The following is a 20,290-nucleotide window of genomic DNA, read 5'->3' on the forward strand; positions in this document are numbered from 1 at the left end:
ACACCAAAAGCAATGGCAACAAAAGCCAAAATTGACAAATGGGATCTAATTAAACTAAAGAACTTCTGCACAGCAAAAGAAACTACCATCAGAGTAAACAGGCAACCTGCAGAATAGGAGAAAAATTTTACAATCTACTCATCTGACAAAGGGCTAATATCCAGAATCTACAAAGAACTTATACAAGAAAAAAATCAAACAACTACATCAAAAAGTGGGCAAAGGATATGAATACACACTTCTCAAAAGAAGACATTTATGCAGCCAACTGACACATGAAAAAAGGCTCATCATCACTGCCCATCAGAGAAATGCAAATCAAAACGACAATGAGATACCATCTCACACCTGTTAGAATGGTGATCATTAAAAAGTCAGGAAACAACAGGTGCTGGAGAGGATGTGGTGAAATAGGAACACTTTTACACTGTTGGTGGGACTGTAAACTAGATCAACCGTTGTGGAAGACAGTATGGCAATTCCTCAAGGATCTAGAACTAGAAATGCCATTTGACTCAGCCATCCCATTACTTGGGTATATACCCAAAGGATTAAAAATCATGCCGCTATAAAGACACATGCACATATATATTTATTGCAGCACTATTCATAATAGCAAAGACTTGGAACCAACCCAAATGTCCATCAGTGACAGACTGGATTAAGAAAATGTGGCACATATACACCATGGAATACTACGCAGCCATGAAAAAGGATGAGTTCATCTCCTTTGTAGGTATGTGGATGAAGCTGTAAACCATCATTCTGAGCAAACTATCGCAAGGACAGAAAACCAAACGCCTCATGTTCTCACTCATAGGTGGGAATTGAACAATGAGAACACTTGGACACAGGGTGGGGAACATCACACATCGGGGCCTGTCATAGGGTGGGGGGAGTGGGGAGCAGGGAGGGATGGCATTAGGAGATATACCTAATGTAAATGATGAGTTGATGGGTGCAGCACACCAACATGGCACATCTATACGTATGTAACAAACCTGCACGTTGTGCACATGTACCCTAGAACTTAAAGTATAATAATAATAAAAAATAATAAAAATAATAAAAATATGACAAAAGTTTCAAAAATTGCCATATGATATTGAAGAAGCCCTGGCTGCATGTCTGAGGGTGGCAAGCTTCCCTTTCCGTCCTGTGGCCTTTCTGTCCAGCTGGCCTTTCCCAGGTGGCCGTCCTGGCTAGGGACAGGCTTCCTTGGTGGCCCTGGCTCCCTGGGATTCCCTGCAGTGTGTGTGCACCTTGGGATGCCCTCCACACACTGCAGTGAGTCCCACAGTCTGTGTGTACCCCAGACCTGGATGGGGTGCCCCCTGTGCTTGGCAGGTGTGGAGGTCACTGCCCTGAGTGGACATGTCCGTGGTTGGGCCATGCATTTCACTCACCCTAAAGGGCAAGACCCAGAATCTCCAGATCCTGGGATCTCTGCTGACCATGTCCTTCCTCCTTGCACTTCTCCCACAGAGGGTTCCTCTTAGTGCACGTCATTTACAGCTTCTGGGCTTTTCTGTAGGAGGTCATAAGCCCTTCCTTCTTTCCTCTTCTCCTGCTTTTATTGTGATTTGGTGCATTGTTTTCATTCCCAGATATACTATGTTTCAATTAACTACCAAATGGCTCCAATTCTTATTAAGTTAAAGCCTTGGTTGCTTTTTCTGGTTCTTTAATGTGTGTTAGTTTGGATGCCTAGACAAGAAGGTAAATGTTTCAGGGTTGCTGTGTTCTGAATGTGTTCCCCAGAGTTCATGTGTTGGAAACTTTTGTGTTTTTTTGTTTTTTGTTTTTGAGACAGAGTCTTGCTGTGTCGCCCAGGCTGGAGTGCAATGGCGCGATCTTGGCTCACTGCAAGCTCTGCCTCCCGGGTTCACGCCATTCTCCTGCCTCAGCCTCCTGAGTAGCTGGGACTAAAGGCACCTGCCACCATGCCGGGCTAATTTTTTTTTTTTAATAGAGACGGGGTTTCACTGCATTAACCAAGATGGTCTCGATCTTCTGACCTCGTGATCTGCCCACCTTGGCCTTCCAAAGTGCTGGGATTACAGGAGTGAGCCACCATGCCCAGCCAGAAACTTAATTCCCAATGAAACAATGTTGAGATGAGGGGCGTTTAAGAGGTGGTTAGGTCATGAGGGCTTTGCCCTTGTTAATGCCGTTATTGCAGGAGTGGGTCAGTTATTCAGAGTGGGTTCCTGCTAAGAGGATGAGTTCAGTTCCTTTCCCTTATTTCTCTCACTTGAGTACATGCTTGCTTGCCCTTCTGCCTTCTGCCTTCCCCTATGGGATGACACAGCAAGAAGGACCATGCCAGATGCAGCCCTCTTGACCTTGGACTTCCCAGCCTCCAGAACTATAATAAATAAATCTCTGTTCTTTATAAATTACCTAGTCTCAACTATTCCGTTACAGCAGCATAAAATGGACTAAGACAAAGAGCAAATACCTTATCTTTGCTTCTGTTAGATTTACCAGGTAGGGCTCCTGGCATTGTAATGCTAATTACAGGATTGCAACCTGAAACTCTCAACAAGTGATTTTCCCTTAACTAAACAACAGAAAAGTCCTGCTTTCTTACAGTCCTCTCTGCTGTGCAGCACCTGCTGATAGCTCCTGGTCAGGGTGGATTGCCCAGGTGCCCACTGGTAACTTTTTAAGTTAAATTGGAGGTTCTAAATAATATGTCCTTTGAAAGAAAGTGACACTGCCCTTTCCATGGAGTGAGCGTACAGGGACAGAATCTTGTGCGAAGAGAACAAGGCAGAGAATTCCAAGATCTGCAGCCACTGAACTGATGGTGAAAGTGGAAGGACAGGCTGAACGTGTTTGAAATGCTGCATGCCCTGAGCCCTGAGCAGTTAGAAAGCCCTGGCATTTGATGCATAATGGTAAAAAGAGGCATCTAATTTGAGTGACAGACATTCCATCTCAAATGGAAGCAGTTCCTGTAGGGCTCTTCGGCACAAGAAGGGGCTGCCGGGTGGAGCTGGTTGTGTGGCTGTAGAGACAAGGCTCTGGCTGATGGCATTGAAAGCAACCACACAGGAGAGGAAATGAAACCTAAATTCGTGGAGATATTTTTAAGTTGTGTGCAGTATATTTACATAAGAACAACCAACTAAAACATCAGCTGGTAAGCCATTCAACTAAAGGCAAAGCTTTTTGAGAATGTGTGTGTGTGTGTGTGTATGTGTGCACGCACATGTGTATAAATGCCTAGGGAAAAAAAGTATAAGACTATTTTCCAAACTGTTCATAATGGTTAACCTTGGAGAAGGGAGGGAGGTTGGGGAGGTAAAGAGGAAGTGTCTCTCAGTCAGGGTTCAATAAGAGAAGCAAAACCACTGGAAGATAATGTGGACATCATCTCACTGGCCTTATTCAGCTGTGGGAGCTTGTTTAGCAGTCTCTGTAGGGCAGTTTTATCTGCATGTGATACTGGAGCTTGCAGTCCACAGGGCAGGCAGTCAGGAAGGGGCGATGGATAGAAAGTGGGAGAGATCAAGATGTTGGAACCACCAAGCACGAGCTGGAGCCCCATGAGAATGGGCTAAAACTTGCATGAGTTCTTTTGCATCTGGCGTTGATGGTGTGGATGTCCTGCAGAAGCTGGGATCTTCATCACAGAGCAAAACACAAGCACCTGGCCTGGGATTCAGAGAAGCTGGTGGGGGATCCAGGGGAAGGAGGAGAAGTAGTAGGCCTAGCTGCTGCTTTGCACTGAAGACATGAATCAGCAGATCAGCAAAAACATGCATGACCTTCAGAACGGTGCTATTTCCTTTCCACCTTCCAAACCTCCCAAGAGTGTCTCTTCTGCCCCCAACCAGAAATATCCAAGAAAGGGAAGTCTGGGAAACGTAGTCCAGGCCAGCTTAATCAACACATCCCAAAGCTATTTAGAGGAATTGTATATTTTCTTGTACATACTTCTGGGTTGTTTGAATCATTTTACAATGTGACTGTATAAATGTGTTTCTGTGAATTAAAAAAAAAAAAGCGAAATCATTTGATTAAAAAAAAAAATACATGGGCCAGGCATGGTGCCTTATGCCTATAATCCCAGCACTTTTGGAGACCAAGGTGGAAGGATGGCTTGAGCCCAGGAGGTTTGAGGCTGCGGTGAGCTATGTATGATTGGGCCACTGCACTCAAGCCTGGGTGACAGAGTGACACACCAGCTCAAAAAAAAGAAAGGAAAAAAGAAAGAAGGGAAATAAAACTCTTCTATCCTGGGAGGCTGAGGCGGGCGGATCACGAGGTCGGCGAATCACAAGATCAGGAGATCAAGACCATCCTGGCTAACACGGTGAAACCCCGTCTCTACTAAAAATGCAAAAAACTAGCCAGGCATGGCGGCGGGCGCCTGTAGTCCCAGCTACTTGGGAGGCTGAGGCAGGAGAATGGCGGGAACCCGGGAGGTGGAGCTTGCAGTGAGCCGAGATCGTGCCACTGCACTCCAGCCTGGGCAACAGAGCGAGACTCTGTCTCAAGAAAAAAAAAAAAAGAAAAGAAAAGTCTTCTATCCAATGAGGTTCAGAGTTTAGTTGTCTGGTGAACAGCCTACTGAGGTGAGTGGGAAATTTGGTCTTCCCCCACCTGGTGCCAGCACCGTCCCCTCTCACTGTGCTGATGTAGTCACTCCCTAGCTGGCCTCCCTGTTCCTGTTTCAGTCAGTGATTTTTTTTTCAAATGCAAATTGGATGTTGGTGTGTGTCTATTTAAATTGGATGTTGGTGTGTGTCTATTTAAATTGGATGTTGGTGTGTGTCTATTTAAATTGGATGTTGGTGTGTGTCTATTTAAATTGGATGTTGGTGTGTGTGCTCCAGTGGTTTTTATATTGCCTTTAGAACGAAATCATAAATCATAACTCTTTACTCTGGTAACCCAGAAGTCTCTGCGATGCTCTTTCTCTGGGTTTCTCTCCATCTGCCTCTGTCTCTTCCCCACCCTTCCTCTCCCCTTCACGGTCACAGAGCCTTTGTGTGTGATAAAATTATCATGCATATAATAGTAATTAAAAAGCTGTCCATTTACGGATTGCCTACTGTGCCCAATGTCGTGCTAGGTGCCTTGAGTCCATGCTATTATTTAATATCCACAGCCTCTCGAACGCGTTTACCTGTCCCTATTTTACAGAGAAGGGGGACACTGAGAAGCATGCCCGAAGTCTCACGAGTAGTAAGTGGCTCCACCAGGATCGGAGCCTGGATGTGTCTGACTCCCAAATCCACGAGGACAATATTCAGCAGCCATCCTATTAGCAGGCCTTTCTCCTTTCCCTGTCACGTTGTTTTGTGGTTGTGTAGCTGTCTTTTCCCTGGACAGTAGGCTGGAGGGGGGGCCAGGATCTGATCTGAATATCTGCTCATCTCCTGAACCTCGCAGAGTGCTTGCGCACATTAGGTAATCACATGGCATTTGTCGAAAGCATCCGTGTGCCAGGCACTTGCTGAGTCTTGCAGTTGAGGCTAAGGTCGGGGTGGACCAAACAGTACAGTTATTGTCTCGTGGTGCCTGTGCTCTGTAGTAGGGGAGATAGCCTCATGCTGTAGTTACAGCTGTGGTAGGGCTGTGGAGGGTGCTGGGGAACATATGAGTGGGGTAGGGGGTGAGAGTGGCCTTGGGCAGGAAGGAGTCCCACGGAGAGGCATTTGGCCTGTGACACATAGGAAATGGGAGTCTCTTGGAAGCATCAGCTTTGTCTCCCTGACTCCCTGTGGAGTTGTGCTTTGGCACTTGTCTGTGCTCCTTGGCCAGTAATGGAATAGATTGATCCTTCCCATCCTTGGCGCTTAGAAAAACTCAGTCCAGCACTACAGCCTTCTTTGTACCCCATGGTAACAAATTGTCCCTCCGTCCCTTTGTCAGGCTGCCCTGCCAGGCTGCATATTGTTATCCTAGCCCCCCTCCCCCTTCCTGCCCCCACAACCAACTCCCAGGACGCGTCACTATTCCTTGACCTGTGCTTCTGGTTCCACCAATGCCGTGGCCTGGTGGAACAACTGAATGGGAGCTTGATATTTTCTCAGTTCCTAGAAATAGGTAGACACTTTTTATTGTTCACTTCTGGAGAAGGAAGGGGAGTAGTTTTATTCATTTTTAAGGAGACTGATAGCTTCAGTTTGCTGGGAACTTACAATGTGCTGTACACTGCGCACACACTATGTGTTATGCGCTTTACGCTCACAAAACGCTTTAGGGCAACCCCATTCCAAAGATTGAGACACTGCGGTGTTATGAGGTTAATTTGTCCAAAGTCCCACAGCGCTCACTGCATAAAAACTGGACTGTGATGCCTTCTAGAGGGCTCTGGTGTTCCCCATCAAGCCTAGAGAAGTTTCCAATGACAGCCGCTTAAGCTACGATACTAGGCTTACCGTTGGAGTCAAGGCCAAATGCACCTGCCTGTAGGGTGGGGATGGGGTTGGGAGGGAATGGGTCCAATGTATGTTTCACCAACTGGTGATTAAAAAAGGGGGGCACATGGTCCAGCACGGTGGCACACGCCTGTAATCCCAGCACTTTGGGAGGCTGAGGTGGGAGGATTGCTTGAACCCAGGAGTCTACCCAGTAGGCAGCATGGCAAAACTGCATCTCTACAAAAAATACAAAACAAAATTAGCTGGGCCTGGTGGAGCACACCTGTAGTCCCAGCTACTCAGGAGGCTGAGGTAGGAGGATCACTTGAGCCTGGGAGGCTGAGGCTGCAGTGAGCTGTGATCACACTACTACACTGCAGCCTGGGTGACAGAGCAAGACCCCGTCTCAAAAAAAAAAAAAAAAAAAAAAAACGGGGGAGGCACAACCCTCGCAGAGCACTCAGGCGCCCACCCCCTACTGAACATCATCAACTATAAGAGCCCATTTCGAAGTCCGTCACCCACATTCAGCTGTTTTTCTGGAAAATTTCTACCATAGAGGCTTTTACTGAGCCAGCCAGATTGAGAATAGGTCCCTGGGATGGGAGGCATCACTGAAGAAGCAACTGCAAGTGGTCGTCATTGCCTGAAAACAGAATCTGTTTCTTTTCACAAGCACCTACAAAGACTATTTTGACAGTTCTCTTCAGACCTGTCGTGGGCTGACTCTCACTCCCTCTGCCCTGCAGGTGCTGGGCTCCTGCGGCTGGATCTACTGTTCTCCATTCCTTCCCTGCCCTCACGTGTCAGAAATGGGAGAGGAAAGTTGGGTATTTAATATTCTTTGATGGAGTTTATAAGTATCCCAGTTACTGATTTTCCAGGATATTAAGAATTCTGTGCCTCATCTCACGCTGCCTTTCAGAGTTCTTTTTTTTTTTTTTTTTTTGAGACGGAGTCTTGCTCTGTCACCCAGGCTGGAGTGCAGTGGCTGGATCTCAGCTCACTGCAAGCTCCGCCTCCCAGGTTTACGCCATTCTCCTGCCTCAGCCTCCGGAGTAGCTGGGACTACAGGTGCCCACCACCTCGCCCGGCTAGTTTTTTTTTGTATTTTTTAGTAGAGACGGGGTTTCACCGGGTTAGCCAGGATGGTCTCGATCTCCTCACCTCGTGATCCGCCCGTCTCGGCCTCCCAAAGTGCTGGGATTACAGGCTTGAGCCACCGTGCCCGGCCGCCTTTCAGAGTTCTATAAACGCAAGGGCATGAATTCTTGACGGATTCTGGCTTTCTGATTTATTTTCCCCCAAGGTACTGAATCAAGGAATGTAAGTCATTTCCCTTCTCCAGGCATCCTCCTCTTCTTCCCTGGAGAGTGCTGTGAAGCCTTTCTCGTTTTTCCTTCCACTCTGAACCCTTTCAAGGACCAAAGTCTGTGCTGCAGTGATCCGGAACTTTGCCCCTAGAAGTTGCTTTCTCCCCTAGCTGGGAGGGCAGAGCCCTGCTTTCAGGAGGGCTCCCAGGACAAGGCTGTGTGTAGTAAACGTCTGTCTGTTGTGGTTTGTTCCAGAGCTGGTGATGCTGCTGGAGTGGTGGTCGGGCACGGAATGCACCATCTTCACGGACCCGCGCGCCTACCCCAAGTATGGGAAGGAAAATGCCATCGTGGTTCTCAACCACAAGTTTGAAATTGACTTTCTCTGTGGCTGGAGCCTGTCCGAACGCTTTGGGCTCTTAGGGGTAAGTCGGAAGTACATTCATCCCTGCTTCACACATTTCTCTGGTTCAGCCCCACCACTTGCCCTTTTGCTCCTGGTCGTTCAGAACTTGCAGAAGAATCAACAGAGTTTCTACTTGATGAAATGGTCCTAATAAACTGCTTTTTATTCTTGCTTGGAGTCAGGCTTAACAGCTTCTTATGGGCAATCATAGGAGGTACTCGACAATTGCTACCTGCCAGCCATTTTACATGCGATTCATTTATTTAATCCCTACAGCAACATGAATAGATGATGTGCCACACTCCATTTTTTAAAAACTAAGTCATATAGAGCTTAATATTCGGCTCAGAACCACACAACTGTAATTAGATTTGGATTTCACTCCCATCCATAATTCTTCATTCCACGCTCTGCTGCCTCCTTGGCTAACAGGCAGACATCACCTCTGCATTTTGATCCTTGAAGGCTTAAGAACTTTGAGTCCCTAAGTGAGAGAGTGAACTGCAAAATTCAGAATTATTCTGAAATTCTGTTGTTTTTCCCGACTCGTTTGACTTCTTGCACGTAGCTTGCGTGCCTTTGGAACAGGGTCTCTTCAGTTGGCTTTTGTCACCTGTAACACACTGCAGCGTGTAGCGGTTGAACCTGTGTCACGTAGCTGTACAAAGCCATCTGTGGCTCTCAGCTATTCCAGTAGGAATCACCGTGTCCATTGGTCCGGGGCCAGGAGAGGTCCTAAGAGTTTGCTCCAGAACTTGGAGATGAGGTTTTGCACCTGGGAACAATGCCCTGTAGATAGATAAGGGGGCTGCTGAAATCACCTTGTTTTTTGGTATCCCCTGAAGACAAAATCGTGGTGTTTAGAATATAGAAGATTCGAGATAGGGGCTATGAGGCCATGGAGGACACAGGGGACTAGAAGGTTCAGTGGGTCTGGTTCCTGGAGTCAGATGAAGAGAGCCTCCTGGCCACTGCTTCTCCTTTTGTTTTCCTATTTATTCTCCCAGGGCTAACTTGATATCTGCTTGTGTGTACACGTGTGTGTGTGTGTGTGTGTGTGTGTGTGTGTGTGTGTGCGTGCGCAAATGTATTTCTAGGAACAAGAGCAAACATTCTAGTAACTACCATTCTCTGATGTGGAGAACTTGGGCAGAGATCTGAGTTACGGCTCTGTGGATTTATTCTCTCTGACGAGAGATCACCCCTTAGAATGTCATGGTCCTAACCCCTCATGGATCCCAGGGGTGAATGGCAGGGTTCTTCTCCCGCCCAGGAGGAAGGGTATGGGGTGCCGGTGTGTCTTGACTGTCAGGTCACCTGTCTTACCACCTTTACAGCTAGGCTTTCTGAGGTGCCAGCGTCTCCTGGAATTCAAACTGTAGTTTAGAGGCAGCTGGTGATTTTCCAGGCTTTGTAAGTACCTTCTGGTAGTGTTCATGCTTAGAATGTGGAAACATTCATAATTCGTGGACTGGGAGTCTCTGAGGTAGAACAGAAAGCCTGTTGAACTTGGGGGTGCCTTCCAATTGCTGCTTGCCCCTTGGTGGTGTTACGCCCACGAGCTCACTCCGTGTGCTGTTCACTTTATTTCTGTAATTTCTAATTCTTAGGATATTATTATCCACATTTTATAAATAAATCCCCAGAGCCTCAGTTTGGCTGAGTGATTTGCCCGAGGACATTAGCTCCTACGTCTGCTTTCAAAGCTTCTGCTCTTTCCCCTGGAAGATGTTGGGGGCACAAAAGCAGGGGCCCTGGGGCCCAAGACCTGCTCCAGAAACAGGGCCCTGACCATCCTAAAACGACCGAGACCAGCTGCAGTCAGGACCAGGCTTCTAACACCTTCCTGGCTTGTGATGTGCGAAGGCCTCGTTCTGAGAGGTGCGAGTCACCTGCACCTTCCTGGGGTTGGGGATGGCGCTGCAGGAGCTGGCAGAGCAGGGCCATGCACAGAGATGCTGGAGCAGCACCCAGATGCCCAGCACTAGCAGGCATGGGGACAGGCACAGATGAAGGAGAAGGTGAGCCCCGCAACCCATGCAGGGAGGGACCCAGGCCCAGAGAGGGAGGGGACATAGCCCAGAGACAGGAAGAGACTTTCAGGGAGTGGGAATTGAATCTCAGCACCATTTAGGGTTTTACTCCCAAAGGCTTCTGAATCCGTGATCACTTTACAATTCTGAGCATAAGGGTGGGAGCGCTGATGCCAGAAAGCAAGTCAACAGCGCGTCCATCCCACCTGCAGCCAGGGGACCACGCCTTTCCACCCTTCATTTCGTCAGTGATACTGTATTTATAGGACTTCACTCATTACTGTCAACACCCAAACAACTACTGCTGTGTGTCGGGGGTCTGCGCGCCGCCACTGATGGTGGAAACTATGCTTAGGATTAGAGTCTTTGGGGGCTCCACTTACAGGTGAAATAGGCAGGTCTGGGAGCCTGGGGCCAGGGCAATGCCTCTTCTGTTCTCGCTGGAAGTTTGGGAGCCTTGCTCAGTGGGGGCCTTGGGGTTTCTGGATTCTTGCTAAAATGCTTCCTTAAGCCCTGAGTCCTCTCTTCTCCAAACACCACAGAAACAGCCAGTGCCATTGCTGTGTACATTCTCACAAACCAAGGTGCTACACAGAACAGGCACCAGGAGAGGACAGAGTGGGGCAGGCACATGGCAGGCACTGGCCAGGGCGGATGGGAGCTGCCAGCCTGTACCCTCCCAGGGAACCCCCTCCCCACATCACAGGGCACAGCTTTGCCAGCTACTGGAGAGCTGTGGCCCAGGTGGACACATGGTGGTGGGTAAGATGGCTGGTTCTCATCTCTGCCACCCTGGAAGGGGTAAGGAACAGCATTGCCTTGTATTCATTGTTCAGCAGCGTCTTTTGTCTTCAATGACCTTCAGAAAAAAAAAGAAAAAAGAAAAACCTCATTCATCTCTCTGTTTTTTCTTAAATAATACATGATGTTGAGATCCTTTTGGAGTCTGTGGAATTTGCTTTTTAAAGAAGAAAGGAACAGAAGAAGGTTCCTGGCCAGGCATATTTCATCCTCACCTATCACAGCCCAAGAGGAAATGAGTTTAAATTGAAGTCAATGAAATTGCAGAAATTCGTGAAAGTGGCATTTTAAAATGTAAAATTGGTCTTTTGGGGGAAAGTAACGGAATTGTCTTTTTAACAAAGAGGCTTTCAACCTTTTAAATGTACTCAAGATCCCATGTGGCCACTGCTCACTGCAGTGCCTGTCCCCAGAGGCTCTGGTTCTCCTGGGAGCCGGCGCTTCCTGGCGTGTGCCAGGGCTGTGAAGGCTTTGGTTGATCTTGGAGTCACACGCTGAACCTTTCCTCCCTGGAGATGAGAGTGACACGCGGTCAGCTGGGGCACAGGTCACGAAGGTGCCCGACCAACCGTGGTGTGCAAGCGTAGGTCAGGTTCCCGAGGCTTCACGTCCTCGTTTGCTTCTTGTTTTCCCTTAGCAGGCCCCGGCTGGTTACATAAGAGCATGATCGTTCTCCGGGCAGCGCCAGGCCCTGACGAGCAGGCCATGAGCGGTAGCTATTATTATATTAGCAATATTTATCTGCCGGGCCAACTGAGATATTTGTCTTCAGATGCTTAACGAAGCCATGTGGCTTAGTTATCCATGGCAGCGTGACGAGACCCAAAACACAGCGGCTTAAAACAACAAGCGTGTCATAAAGATCCCCTGCCTGTGTGGTCGGGAATCCAGGTGCAGCTGAGCGGGGGACCTGGCAGCGCCTCTCAGGAGGGGCCTGTGTGTGATCTGCCTCCAAGCTCGCTCACGGGTTTGTTGCCCGGCCTCCATCCCTCGCCACACAGGCTTGTTTTAAAACACAGGGCCTCCCGGAACATGGCAGCTGCGCCCCTGAGGGTGAGCCATGCAAGAGAGAGTGAGTGGGCACCCGGGCAGCAGCCGTGAAGCTTCTGTAAGCGGGGCCCGGGAGAGACCTGCCATCCCTTCTATCCAGACTGTTTGTTGGAAGTGGATCAGTAAGCACAGCCCATGCCTCAGGGATGTGGGGTGGGGGGCACAGGTGCATGGATGCCAGGAGGCCAGGATCACAGGGCCCTTTGGCGGCTGCCCACCCCACGGTGACATGACGTTTGGTCTGAGACCTTCCTTTGCCCTCTTAGTAAACATGTAATACAGCTGGGCCTGAACACAGATCGAAATGTTGCATTTCTGGCCTGGCACAGTGGCCCAGGCCTGTAATTCCAGTGGTTTGGAAGGCCAAGATGGGAGGATGACTTGAAGCCAGAAATTTGAGACCAGTCTGGGCAGCATAGTGAGATCCCTGTCTCTATAAACATAAGTCAATAAATAAAACAAAAGAAAAATAGCAGCATTGCATTTCTTTGCACAGAGAAAGGTGAGAGGGGGAGAGTGGCTTTATCCCTCCTAGGCAGAGGACCTGCGTGTGAGGGTGCCCATGAAGCCCTGTACTGCCTCTTTAAACAGAAGGATTTTCGATGATTGACAATGATAGCAGTTGATATACCTTCAAAATCCGTGTCCAGCGAGTGTTGATTGTGTGTGGTTTCTCCAGGAGACCATGTTCATGCAGCACAGCATTGTTTCACCCGCCTTTGCCCCAGCTTCCTACACATGCGCTTGTCAAATGCCCTTTGGCTGAAGAGAAGTTAGAAGTTTCCATATATGGAGGGGTGTTTGCGGCAGATACGCCCACCGCCATGGTTTTGTCAGCTCTGTAGGGTGGCCTTGCACCCTCCTCACCGCTGGCATCACCTGAGTGTATGGCAGATGCCCTCGGCTTCCCGCCATCATGCGAGTTCATCCTCAGCTATGCAGGCAGCAGGAGTGGGCAGGGATGCCGCCCTCTGCCTCTTACCATTCGCTGGTTTGGCAGGTGCGCTGGGATCTGGAATCACATGGATGAGGAACCCGATAGTGGTGATGACCGAGGTAGCCAGGTGAACCACTGGCCAGGGCAAGTCGTGGGCCGCTCACGGGACTGTGGCTGCACCGTGGGTTCATACCGACTACCATCCTGGAGGTGGAAGCGCGTGCTCGCCTGTAAAAGTCCAGTCCCACGCTGGACACACCGGGGTCTTCTTCTTTGTTGACCAGCATCCTCTGGCAGTGTCTTTAACAAGCCAGAGTCTGATCCCACCAATCATAAAGTCAGGGTTGCTTAAAGCATGGGGCTTCTTCCTTCTCTGTGCGCAGCCTCAGTAAACGGTCGCAGCCTGTGCTGTCTGCTGTACACCGACTCAGTATCATCCCATGAACCGCCCCCCTTTCTCACTCCCACCTGCTGTGCGCATAGGGCCCTCTGATGCCCCGTCCGCCTGTGCTTCCTGCAACTGTTCAGCAAGCACCTGTTGGCTACAGAGTGCTGGGCAAGGCCAATCGCTCCTATTACGTTCTGTCCTGGGGACATCCTGTTTTCCCACCTGCCCCTGTACTGCTTCTGCTCTGTCTTCCCATCTGCAGGGCTAACGCCATCCCACAAGGGCTGGGCTGCCTGTTCAGAAGAGAAACTGGGAAGGGGCCACGAGGACCTGTGTCCAGGCAGGGTGGACAAGGGCTTTGCGCAGGGAGCTCCTCTCCCATCTTTGTGTCCTGACAGCCGTGACCATGGCCCCTCAAAGCAGAGCCAGGAGTGATCGGTATCCTGCTGGTTCAGGCCTCCATGTTCGTCCTCTGAATGGTCCTCTTCTCTCTGCACATCTGCATGCCTGTCAAACCCAGAATAGTTTGGGGCCTGGTAAACAGGGGGAGGTTGGCCGGAGGAGGCCAATTAGGAGTGCAAAAGCGCCACGTACTCTGCCCCACGTGGATAGAGGGTAAGTCTCTAATTCCAGCCTGAGGTGAATTCTTAGAGAGTGCTTTCATTTCGTGTTTGCTGTATGCATTTCCCCTGCGGCTGTGACTAATTGTGGAACAGCGTTCATTTTGTTTTGAGACTCTCTTGAGAATTTTCTGGCAGTGTAAGGTCTACACCATTTTCCTCTCAGCATCAGAGAAGGCAGAAAGCAAGAGAAAGGAATGCAGTGTGAGCAAGGCCAGGCACACTTGTGCTACTGCAGTTGGCAAGAATGGAGTCTATAATCCCAGCACTTTGGGGAGGCCAAGGTGGGTGGATCACCCGAGGTCAGGAGTTCGAGACCAGCCTGGCCAACATGATGAAACCTTGTCTCTACTAAAAACACAAAACAAACAAACAAAATAATTAGGTGGGTGTGGTGGCAAGTGCCTGTAATCCCATTGACTCCAGAGGCTGAGGCGGGAGAATCGCTTGAACCCAGGAGGTGGAGGTTGCAATGAGCCGAGATTGCACCACTGCACTCCAGCCTGGGCAACAGAGCAAGACTCTATCTCAGGAAAAAAAAAAAAAAAAAAAAAAAGGCTGGATATGGTGGCTCACACCTGTAATCCCAGCACTTTGGGAGGCCGAGATGAGTGGATCACCTGAAGGTCAGGAGTTCGAGGGCAGACTAGCCAACATGGTGAAACACCATGGCTCTACTAAAAACACAAAAAATTAACCAAGCCAGGCATGGTGGCGACCACCTATAATCCCAGCCACTTGGGAGGCTGAGGCAGGAGAATCGCTTGAGGGAGGCAGAGATTGTAGTGAGCTGAGATCACGCCATTGTACTCCAGCCTGGGCAACAAGAGTGAAACTTCATCTCAAAAAAAAAAAAAAAATGGAGTCTCTTACCTTTTGATGAACATACACACATACATGCATGCGTGCACAGAAACTGGTTCATTATTTTGAGCTCCAGTCTTTTCTGCATTTTGCTATAACTTGGGACAGGTTTCGGAGATTCCAGGCCCATACCATCCTCTCTTGCACATACCTTCTTGTCAGAAGGGGTCTGTACAACAACTTACTGGCAGCGTTTAGTGGCAGAAATGGAACACAGAAACTGAAAGCTTTCTGCTTCTCCCTTCCATCTAGACTCTGGGCACCTCAAGGCCACAGGTAATCCTGCCAGCAGCTGCAGAGTGCCTGGCAGAGGGGGCTTCTTAATCCATACCTTTGCACAGACAGAGCAGCCTTGGGTTGAAGATTCCAATTCGATGAGCTTACACACCATACATTAGAATGGAGGCTGTGCTATGTGGGACTCATGAGGACTCTGGAGCGATAGGGCTGGATGGCTTGTCTGGGGCTCCAGGGAACCGAAACATTTGCTACAGTGTCTCCGGAGCTGGTAGTCAAGAAAACAGTCAAAGGACTCAAAGGCAGGCCATTTAGCCTGCTTTATTGTTAAGGGACATCTCACCTGTTTTCAAAGTTCCGCTTAAGAGACCTCATTTTATATATTTAGTAGAAATAAACGACCTTGGCTCATTTGACTAACTGGTAACCCTACCGGGAAACCTTCAGCAATGACTGGACGGTTGCAAACAAAGCTGGCCACAGAGCCGCAGCCCCTGAGGGGTTCCTTGCTGGTGTTAGTGGGGGTGGAGGATGTACAGGAGCTCCACCCAGCCATACTGCATGCAGCACCGGGGTTTGGAATCTTCGTCTGAAGCCTTGGTGAATAGCCATTTTGGAGAAAACCTTAACTAGAATGGCCTCATTCTGATCCCTTTTCACCCCAGAGGCTGTGGAGCTTCTGAAAGTCAGGGTCGGAGTACCGGGTCTCAGGCCCTCGCTGCATCAGCTCTTCCCAATGCCCAAGGTCTCTGCAAGGGCTGGCCCACTTGCCAGAGTTGCAGACCAGGTCCTGGGGCTGGGTGCGTCCCCGAGCTGTGGGGGTCCTCAGGATGGGCCAAGTAGTTTAGCCCCAAGCAGCTACCCTAAGACAATTCTCCTTTTCACTGTCTCTCTCCATAGTGGGTTACTCCATCTGAAAATTTTAGATTGTCTAAATATGCTTCTGTCTAGACAGATCTGTTGATAAATCTTACTCATCAGTAAATCCTTTCAGGTTGGCCTCTGAAATAAATCCAGCATTGGTGAAATTGGTATATTTTCTTGTACACTCTCTCTGAAAGCTGTTGGCATCACACATGCAAGCCTCTGAGTGGCCTGGGAAAGCCATGACAGTTACAGCATATTGCACCTTTTGCCTGGGGAACTGTCTGTATGTCTTAATAGTAGTTTCTAGTCTGTTTGTCATAAGTGAGTTAACTTGGGCAACTCTCTGTGCACGGACGGGGACTATTCAGTCGTGTTTAAATAAATGTAATCTATTGTTGTTACTGTGACGCTACAGCATGGCTTAGAAAATGGGTTGAATAAGGAGGTGTTCAGACACTGCTTGCTCTGTGATGAATATAATAGCTACGAGTTATTCAACGCCCATGTCAGAGTTCAGAGTCTGAACTCTGTGCTTTTGTAGACGTTTCCATACATCATTCAGTCTTTACAGGGACACCAGGGGATATGTGTTGTCTTCCTCGTCACACAGAGGGGAAACAAGCTCAGGAAGGTTGGGTGTCTTGAGCACAGTCATACAGCTGGGTCATGGTAGAGCCTGGTTAGAAACAGGACTGTCTCATTCCAGAGCTTTTCTTTCATGCAGCCCTGCCAGGGAGAGGGTATTGAGTGACATTTCTTCAGTTTGAAGAAGTAAAAGCTTCTACCTTAATATTTTAACATGTTTCTTACCAAACATAATTAGCATCAAAACTAGCTGTATTGATAACATCCAAAATTTTAAGGCTGAAGGATGGATTAAGTCAGTATAAAGAAAGTTATTTCTCTTCTGTTCCTTTTGATCACCAAAAACACTTGTAATCCCAGCACTTTAGGAGGCTGAGGCAGGCGGATCACCTGAGGTCAGGAGTTAGAGACTAGCCTGGCCAACATGGTAAAATCCCGTCTCTACAAAAAATACTACAATTAGCCGGGTGTGGTGGCAGGCACCTGTAATACCAGCTACTCAGGAAGCTGAGACAGGAGAATCACTTGAACCCAGGAGGCTGAGGTTGCAGTGAGCCAAGACTGTACCATTGTACTCCAGCCTGGGTGACAAGAGCAAAACTCCGTCTAAAAAGAAAACAAACAACAAACAAAGAAAAACAAAAAAGCCAAAACTGTTTCTGACCCAGAGCCTCAGTTATGTTCCCAAAGCAGATGGTGAAAGCATGCTGATGTCAACGCCCTCTTAAAAATGACATTGTTACAGGAATACTGTGGAATATGTTTATAATAAAAAACTGGAAAATCTAACAAAATAAAAGTCACTTATAAATGACTGTCCAGCAACAACTACTGTTATTTTCTCTGCTTTACTTTTTTCATAAAGTTACAATCGTGCTATAGACTCACCTTTGTTCCAGATCTTTTAAAAATGTAGTATTTTACCGTAAATGATTGCCTACCCATTATACACTCATAGAAAACACGTTTTAGTGGCTCTAAATCAGGGCTTGGCAAATGTTATCTGGAATGGGCCAGAGAATGAATAGTTTAGGCTTTGTGGATCATAGCATGTCTGTCACAAAACACTCCTGTGTGTAGCGTGAAGGCAGCTGCAGACAAGAGGCACATGAGCAAGAGGCTGTGTGGTCACTTACAGAAGCAGCAGAGGAGCCAGCTTGTCCCGAGGGCAGCTGCTTGCTGACTCCTCTGTAGTGTTGTACAAGATATGGTACACACCATAACCCACGGGACGCATCTACTGTGGGGCATCTAAACAGCTTTTGGTGATCTAACAGGGATGGAAATAGAGACTCCCATCCCAGGTGACCGTCTGTGGGTCTAGATACCTGCATCACTGTCAAAGTTATCGTTTCCATTTAGCAGCAGGTCGTCAGAGGCCAACCACTAGGACCCACTATAGCCCTGTGGACAGGAAATACTCCTGAGAGTGCTTTTCCCCGGCAGAAGCCATGATTGGCTGCAAGGGACCACTCACCTTCCCAGGGCCAACAGCTGCTGCTTTAGTCTTTGGCCCCCTCCTGGCTGCAGAACCAATCGTCATTCACAGCTCCTTCAGATTGTCGCATGTTTGGAATGAGTTCAGGTAAATATAATTTTAAAAAATATCATGGGCCGGGCGCGGTGGCTCAAGCCTGTAATCCCAGCACTTTGGGAGGCCGAGACGGGCGGATCACGAGGTCAGGAGATGAAGACCGTCCTGGCGAACACGGTGAAACCCCGTCTCTACTAAAAATAATACAAAAAACTAGCTGGGCGAGGTGGTGGGTGCCTGTAGTCCCAGCTACTCCAGAGGCTGAGGCAGGAGAATGGCGTAAACCCGGGGGCCGGAGCTTGCAGTGAGCTGAGATCCGGCCACTGCACTCCAGCCTGGGCGACACAGCGAGACTCCGTCTCAAAAAAAAAAAAATATATCATGGGCATAGCACACAGTAAGCCCTCACACCTGCACCGGTGAGTTCACCCACCCACGGGGATGGTCCCGGAGTCCGATTTTATGGCTAAGTTCTCTTGGACAGAATCTGCATGTTGGACTTGTGTGAAAAACCAACTCCATCAGAGAATGGAGATGCTAAACTTGCAAGGTATCTGCCTTTTCTACTCCAAGTGAGGGAAGAGGTGTCTTGTTTTTTTAAGGTAGGGTAGCAGTTGGCTGTTTAGACCTTTTTCTGTTCTGCCAGTAGGTTGGGGGACACGGCTTACTGACCCTGTGCTGAGCTGGAGCTGTGGAGAGGCATGGGTGTAACGGGGAGTAGAGGAGAGAGGGCTGTGTTGAAGCCAGGGCTCTCCGCGCTGTGCGCATCCTAGGTTTCGAGCTGCCCTGACGGCTCACATCCCGGGCTCAGTCATCGACCCATTGATCAAGGAGCATCTTGGTCAGTTCCAAAATTAAGGTGAAAAGATAAACATCCATCAGATAAAAAGCAGTTTTTGTGTCTTCGCTGCCCCGTCCACCCCACTGAAGCCCTGGTCTTCCTCAGTGTAGGGGTCTGATGTAGTGGACGCCTGGCTGGGGAGGGCCACACCAAGCCCTGGGGACCCAGAACTGCCCTGAGAATCCCCAGAGGGGACCTGTTGGGGCCTCGCTCGCGCACCTGCGTCAGCCCCAAGAAGGTCTCTGGCAGGTGCTTCTGCCCCGTCTCAGCCTCAAGGACATGCTGGCAGCGGGTGTGGAGGGCACCGAGCACATCTTCTGGTCTGGGTTTTACTTCCAGCTTGGATCAGCTGTGCCTGGAGATCCCACTGGGCTCTGCAGCCTGCTCTATGAGCGGAGACTCCTGTTTGCCTCAACTGCAGAGCTCAGCAGAGTAGGTCGAGCTGTCTCGAAAAAATCAGATTCAAATGAATCTTTGGCCAACAACTGTTCAAGAAGGATGTTAACCTCACGCCCAGGAATGCTACATTTTCTAGCATTTGACATTTTCAGCGATCAAGAATTACTATATTTTGTAATATCACAAAACTCAATGAGATCCGCAGAAAAGAGGTACATAAATTAGTGTCACACAGCTGCACAGTAGGCTTAGTGAGTGCATGGTGGTGATCACCTAGAAACCCTTTGGATGGTGGTGGGAGCATTGTCAGGACCCTGAATATCCATGACTACTTGCTGCTGCTTTCTTGACTCCTGCCGTCCGTGCTGAGAACCAGGGTCCCCTTGCCTCCTGCCCCCACACTGGCAGGGTGAGCACAATCTGGACCTCTAGCTGAAAGGTGGGGAGGGCATCAGGGTCCATGGCCTCGACAACATGTGTTCTGGGACTGGCCCGAGGCATCTGGTGTGAATGTCCCCTCCTCTTTTTCTACTTCAGTCTCCAACAGCCCCAGGAGATGGCTCTGACGTCTCCTTCATGGGCACCTGGGCTCCCTCCTCTGTTTCAGGGCTCCAAGGTCCTGGCCAAGAAAGAGCTGGCCTACGTTCCAATTATCGGCTGGATGTGGTACTTCACCGAGATGGTCTTCTGTTCGCGCAAGTGGGAGCAGGATCGCAAGACAGTTGCCACCAGTTTGCAGCACCTCCGGGACTACCCTGAGAAATATTTTGTACGTAGGCACCAGAGCAGCTGTGTCCCAAGGGCTCCTGCAGGACTGTGACCGTGGGACCCCCGTGTGACTTCCACAGGACGTGTGACTGTGGGGCTGTGTGTGACCCCAGGGCTATATGTGACCATGGGGCCATATGTGACCATGGGGCCACATATATATGACCCCAGGGCTGTGTGTGACCCCAGGGCTGTGTGTGACCATGGGGCCATATGTGACCATGGGGCCACATATATATGTCCCCAGGGCTGTGTGTGACCCCAGGG

At 49.2% G+C, this 20,290-nt stretch overlaps 1 protein-coding gene across 1 annotated transcript in view; it reads left to right on the forward strand.

The window, feature by feature from the left end:
- Nucleotides 1-20,290, forward strand: part of AGPAT4 (1-acylglycerol-3-phosphate O-acyltransferase 4) — a 155,645-nt gene that overhangs the window by 105,999 nt on the left and 29,356 nt on the right. The window contains exons 3-4 of the mRNA XM_011934983.1: nt 7,949-8,118; nt 19,863-20,024. Of these exons, the coding sequence (XP_011790373.1) occupies nt 7,949-8,118; nt 19,863-20,024 (332 nt within the window). The remainder of the gene's footprint in view (nt 1-7,948; nt 8,119-19,862; nt 20,025-20,290) is intronic.

The sequence above is a fragment of the Colobus angolensis genome, unplaced genomic scaffold, assembly GCF_000951035.1.
Source record: "Colobus angolensis palliatus isolate OR3802 unplaced genomic scaffold, Cang.pa_1.0 Scaffold14, whole genome shotgun sequence".
NCBI lineage: Eukaryota > Metazoa > Chordata > Mammalia > Primates > Cercopithecidae > Colobus > Colobus angolensis.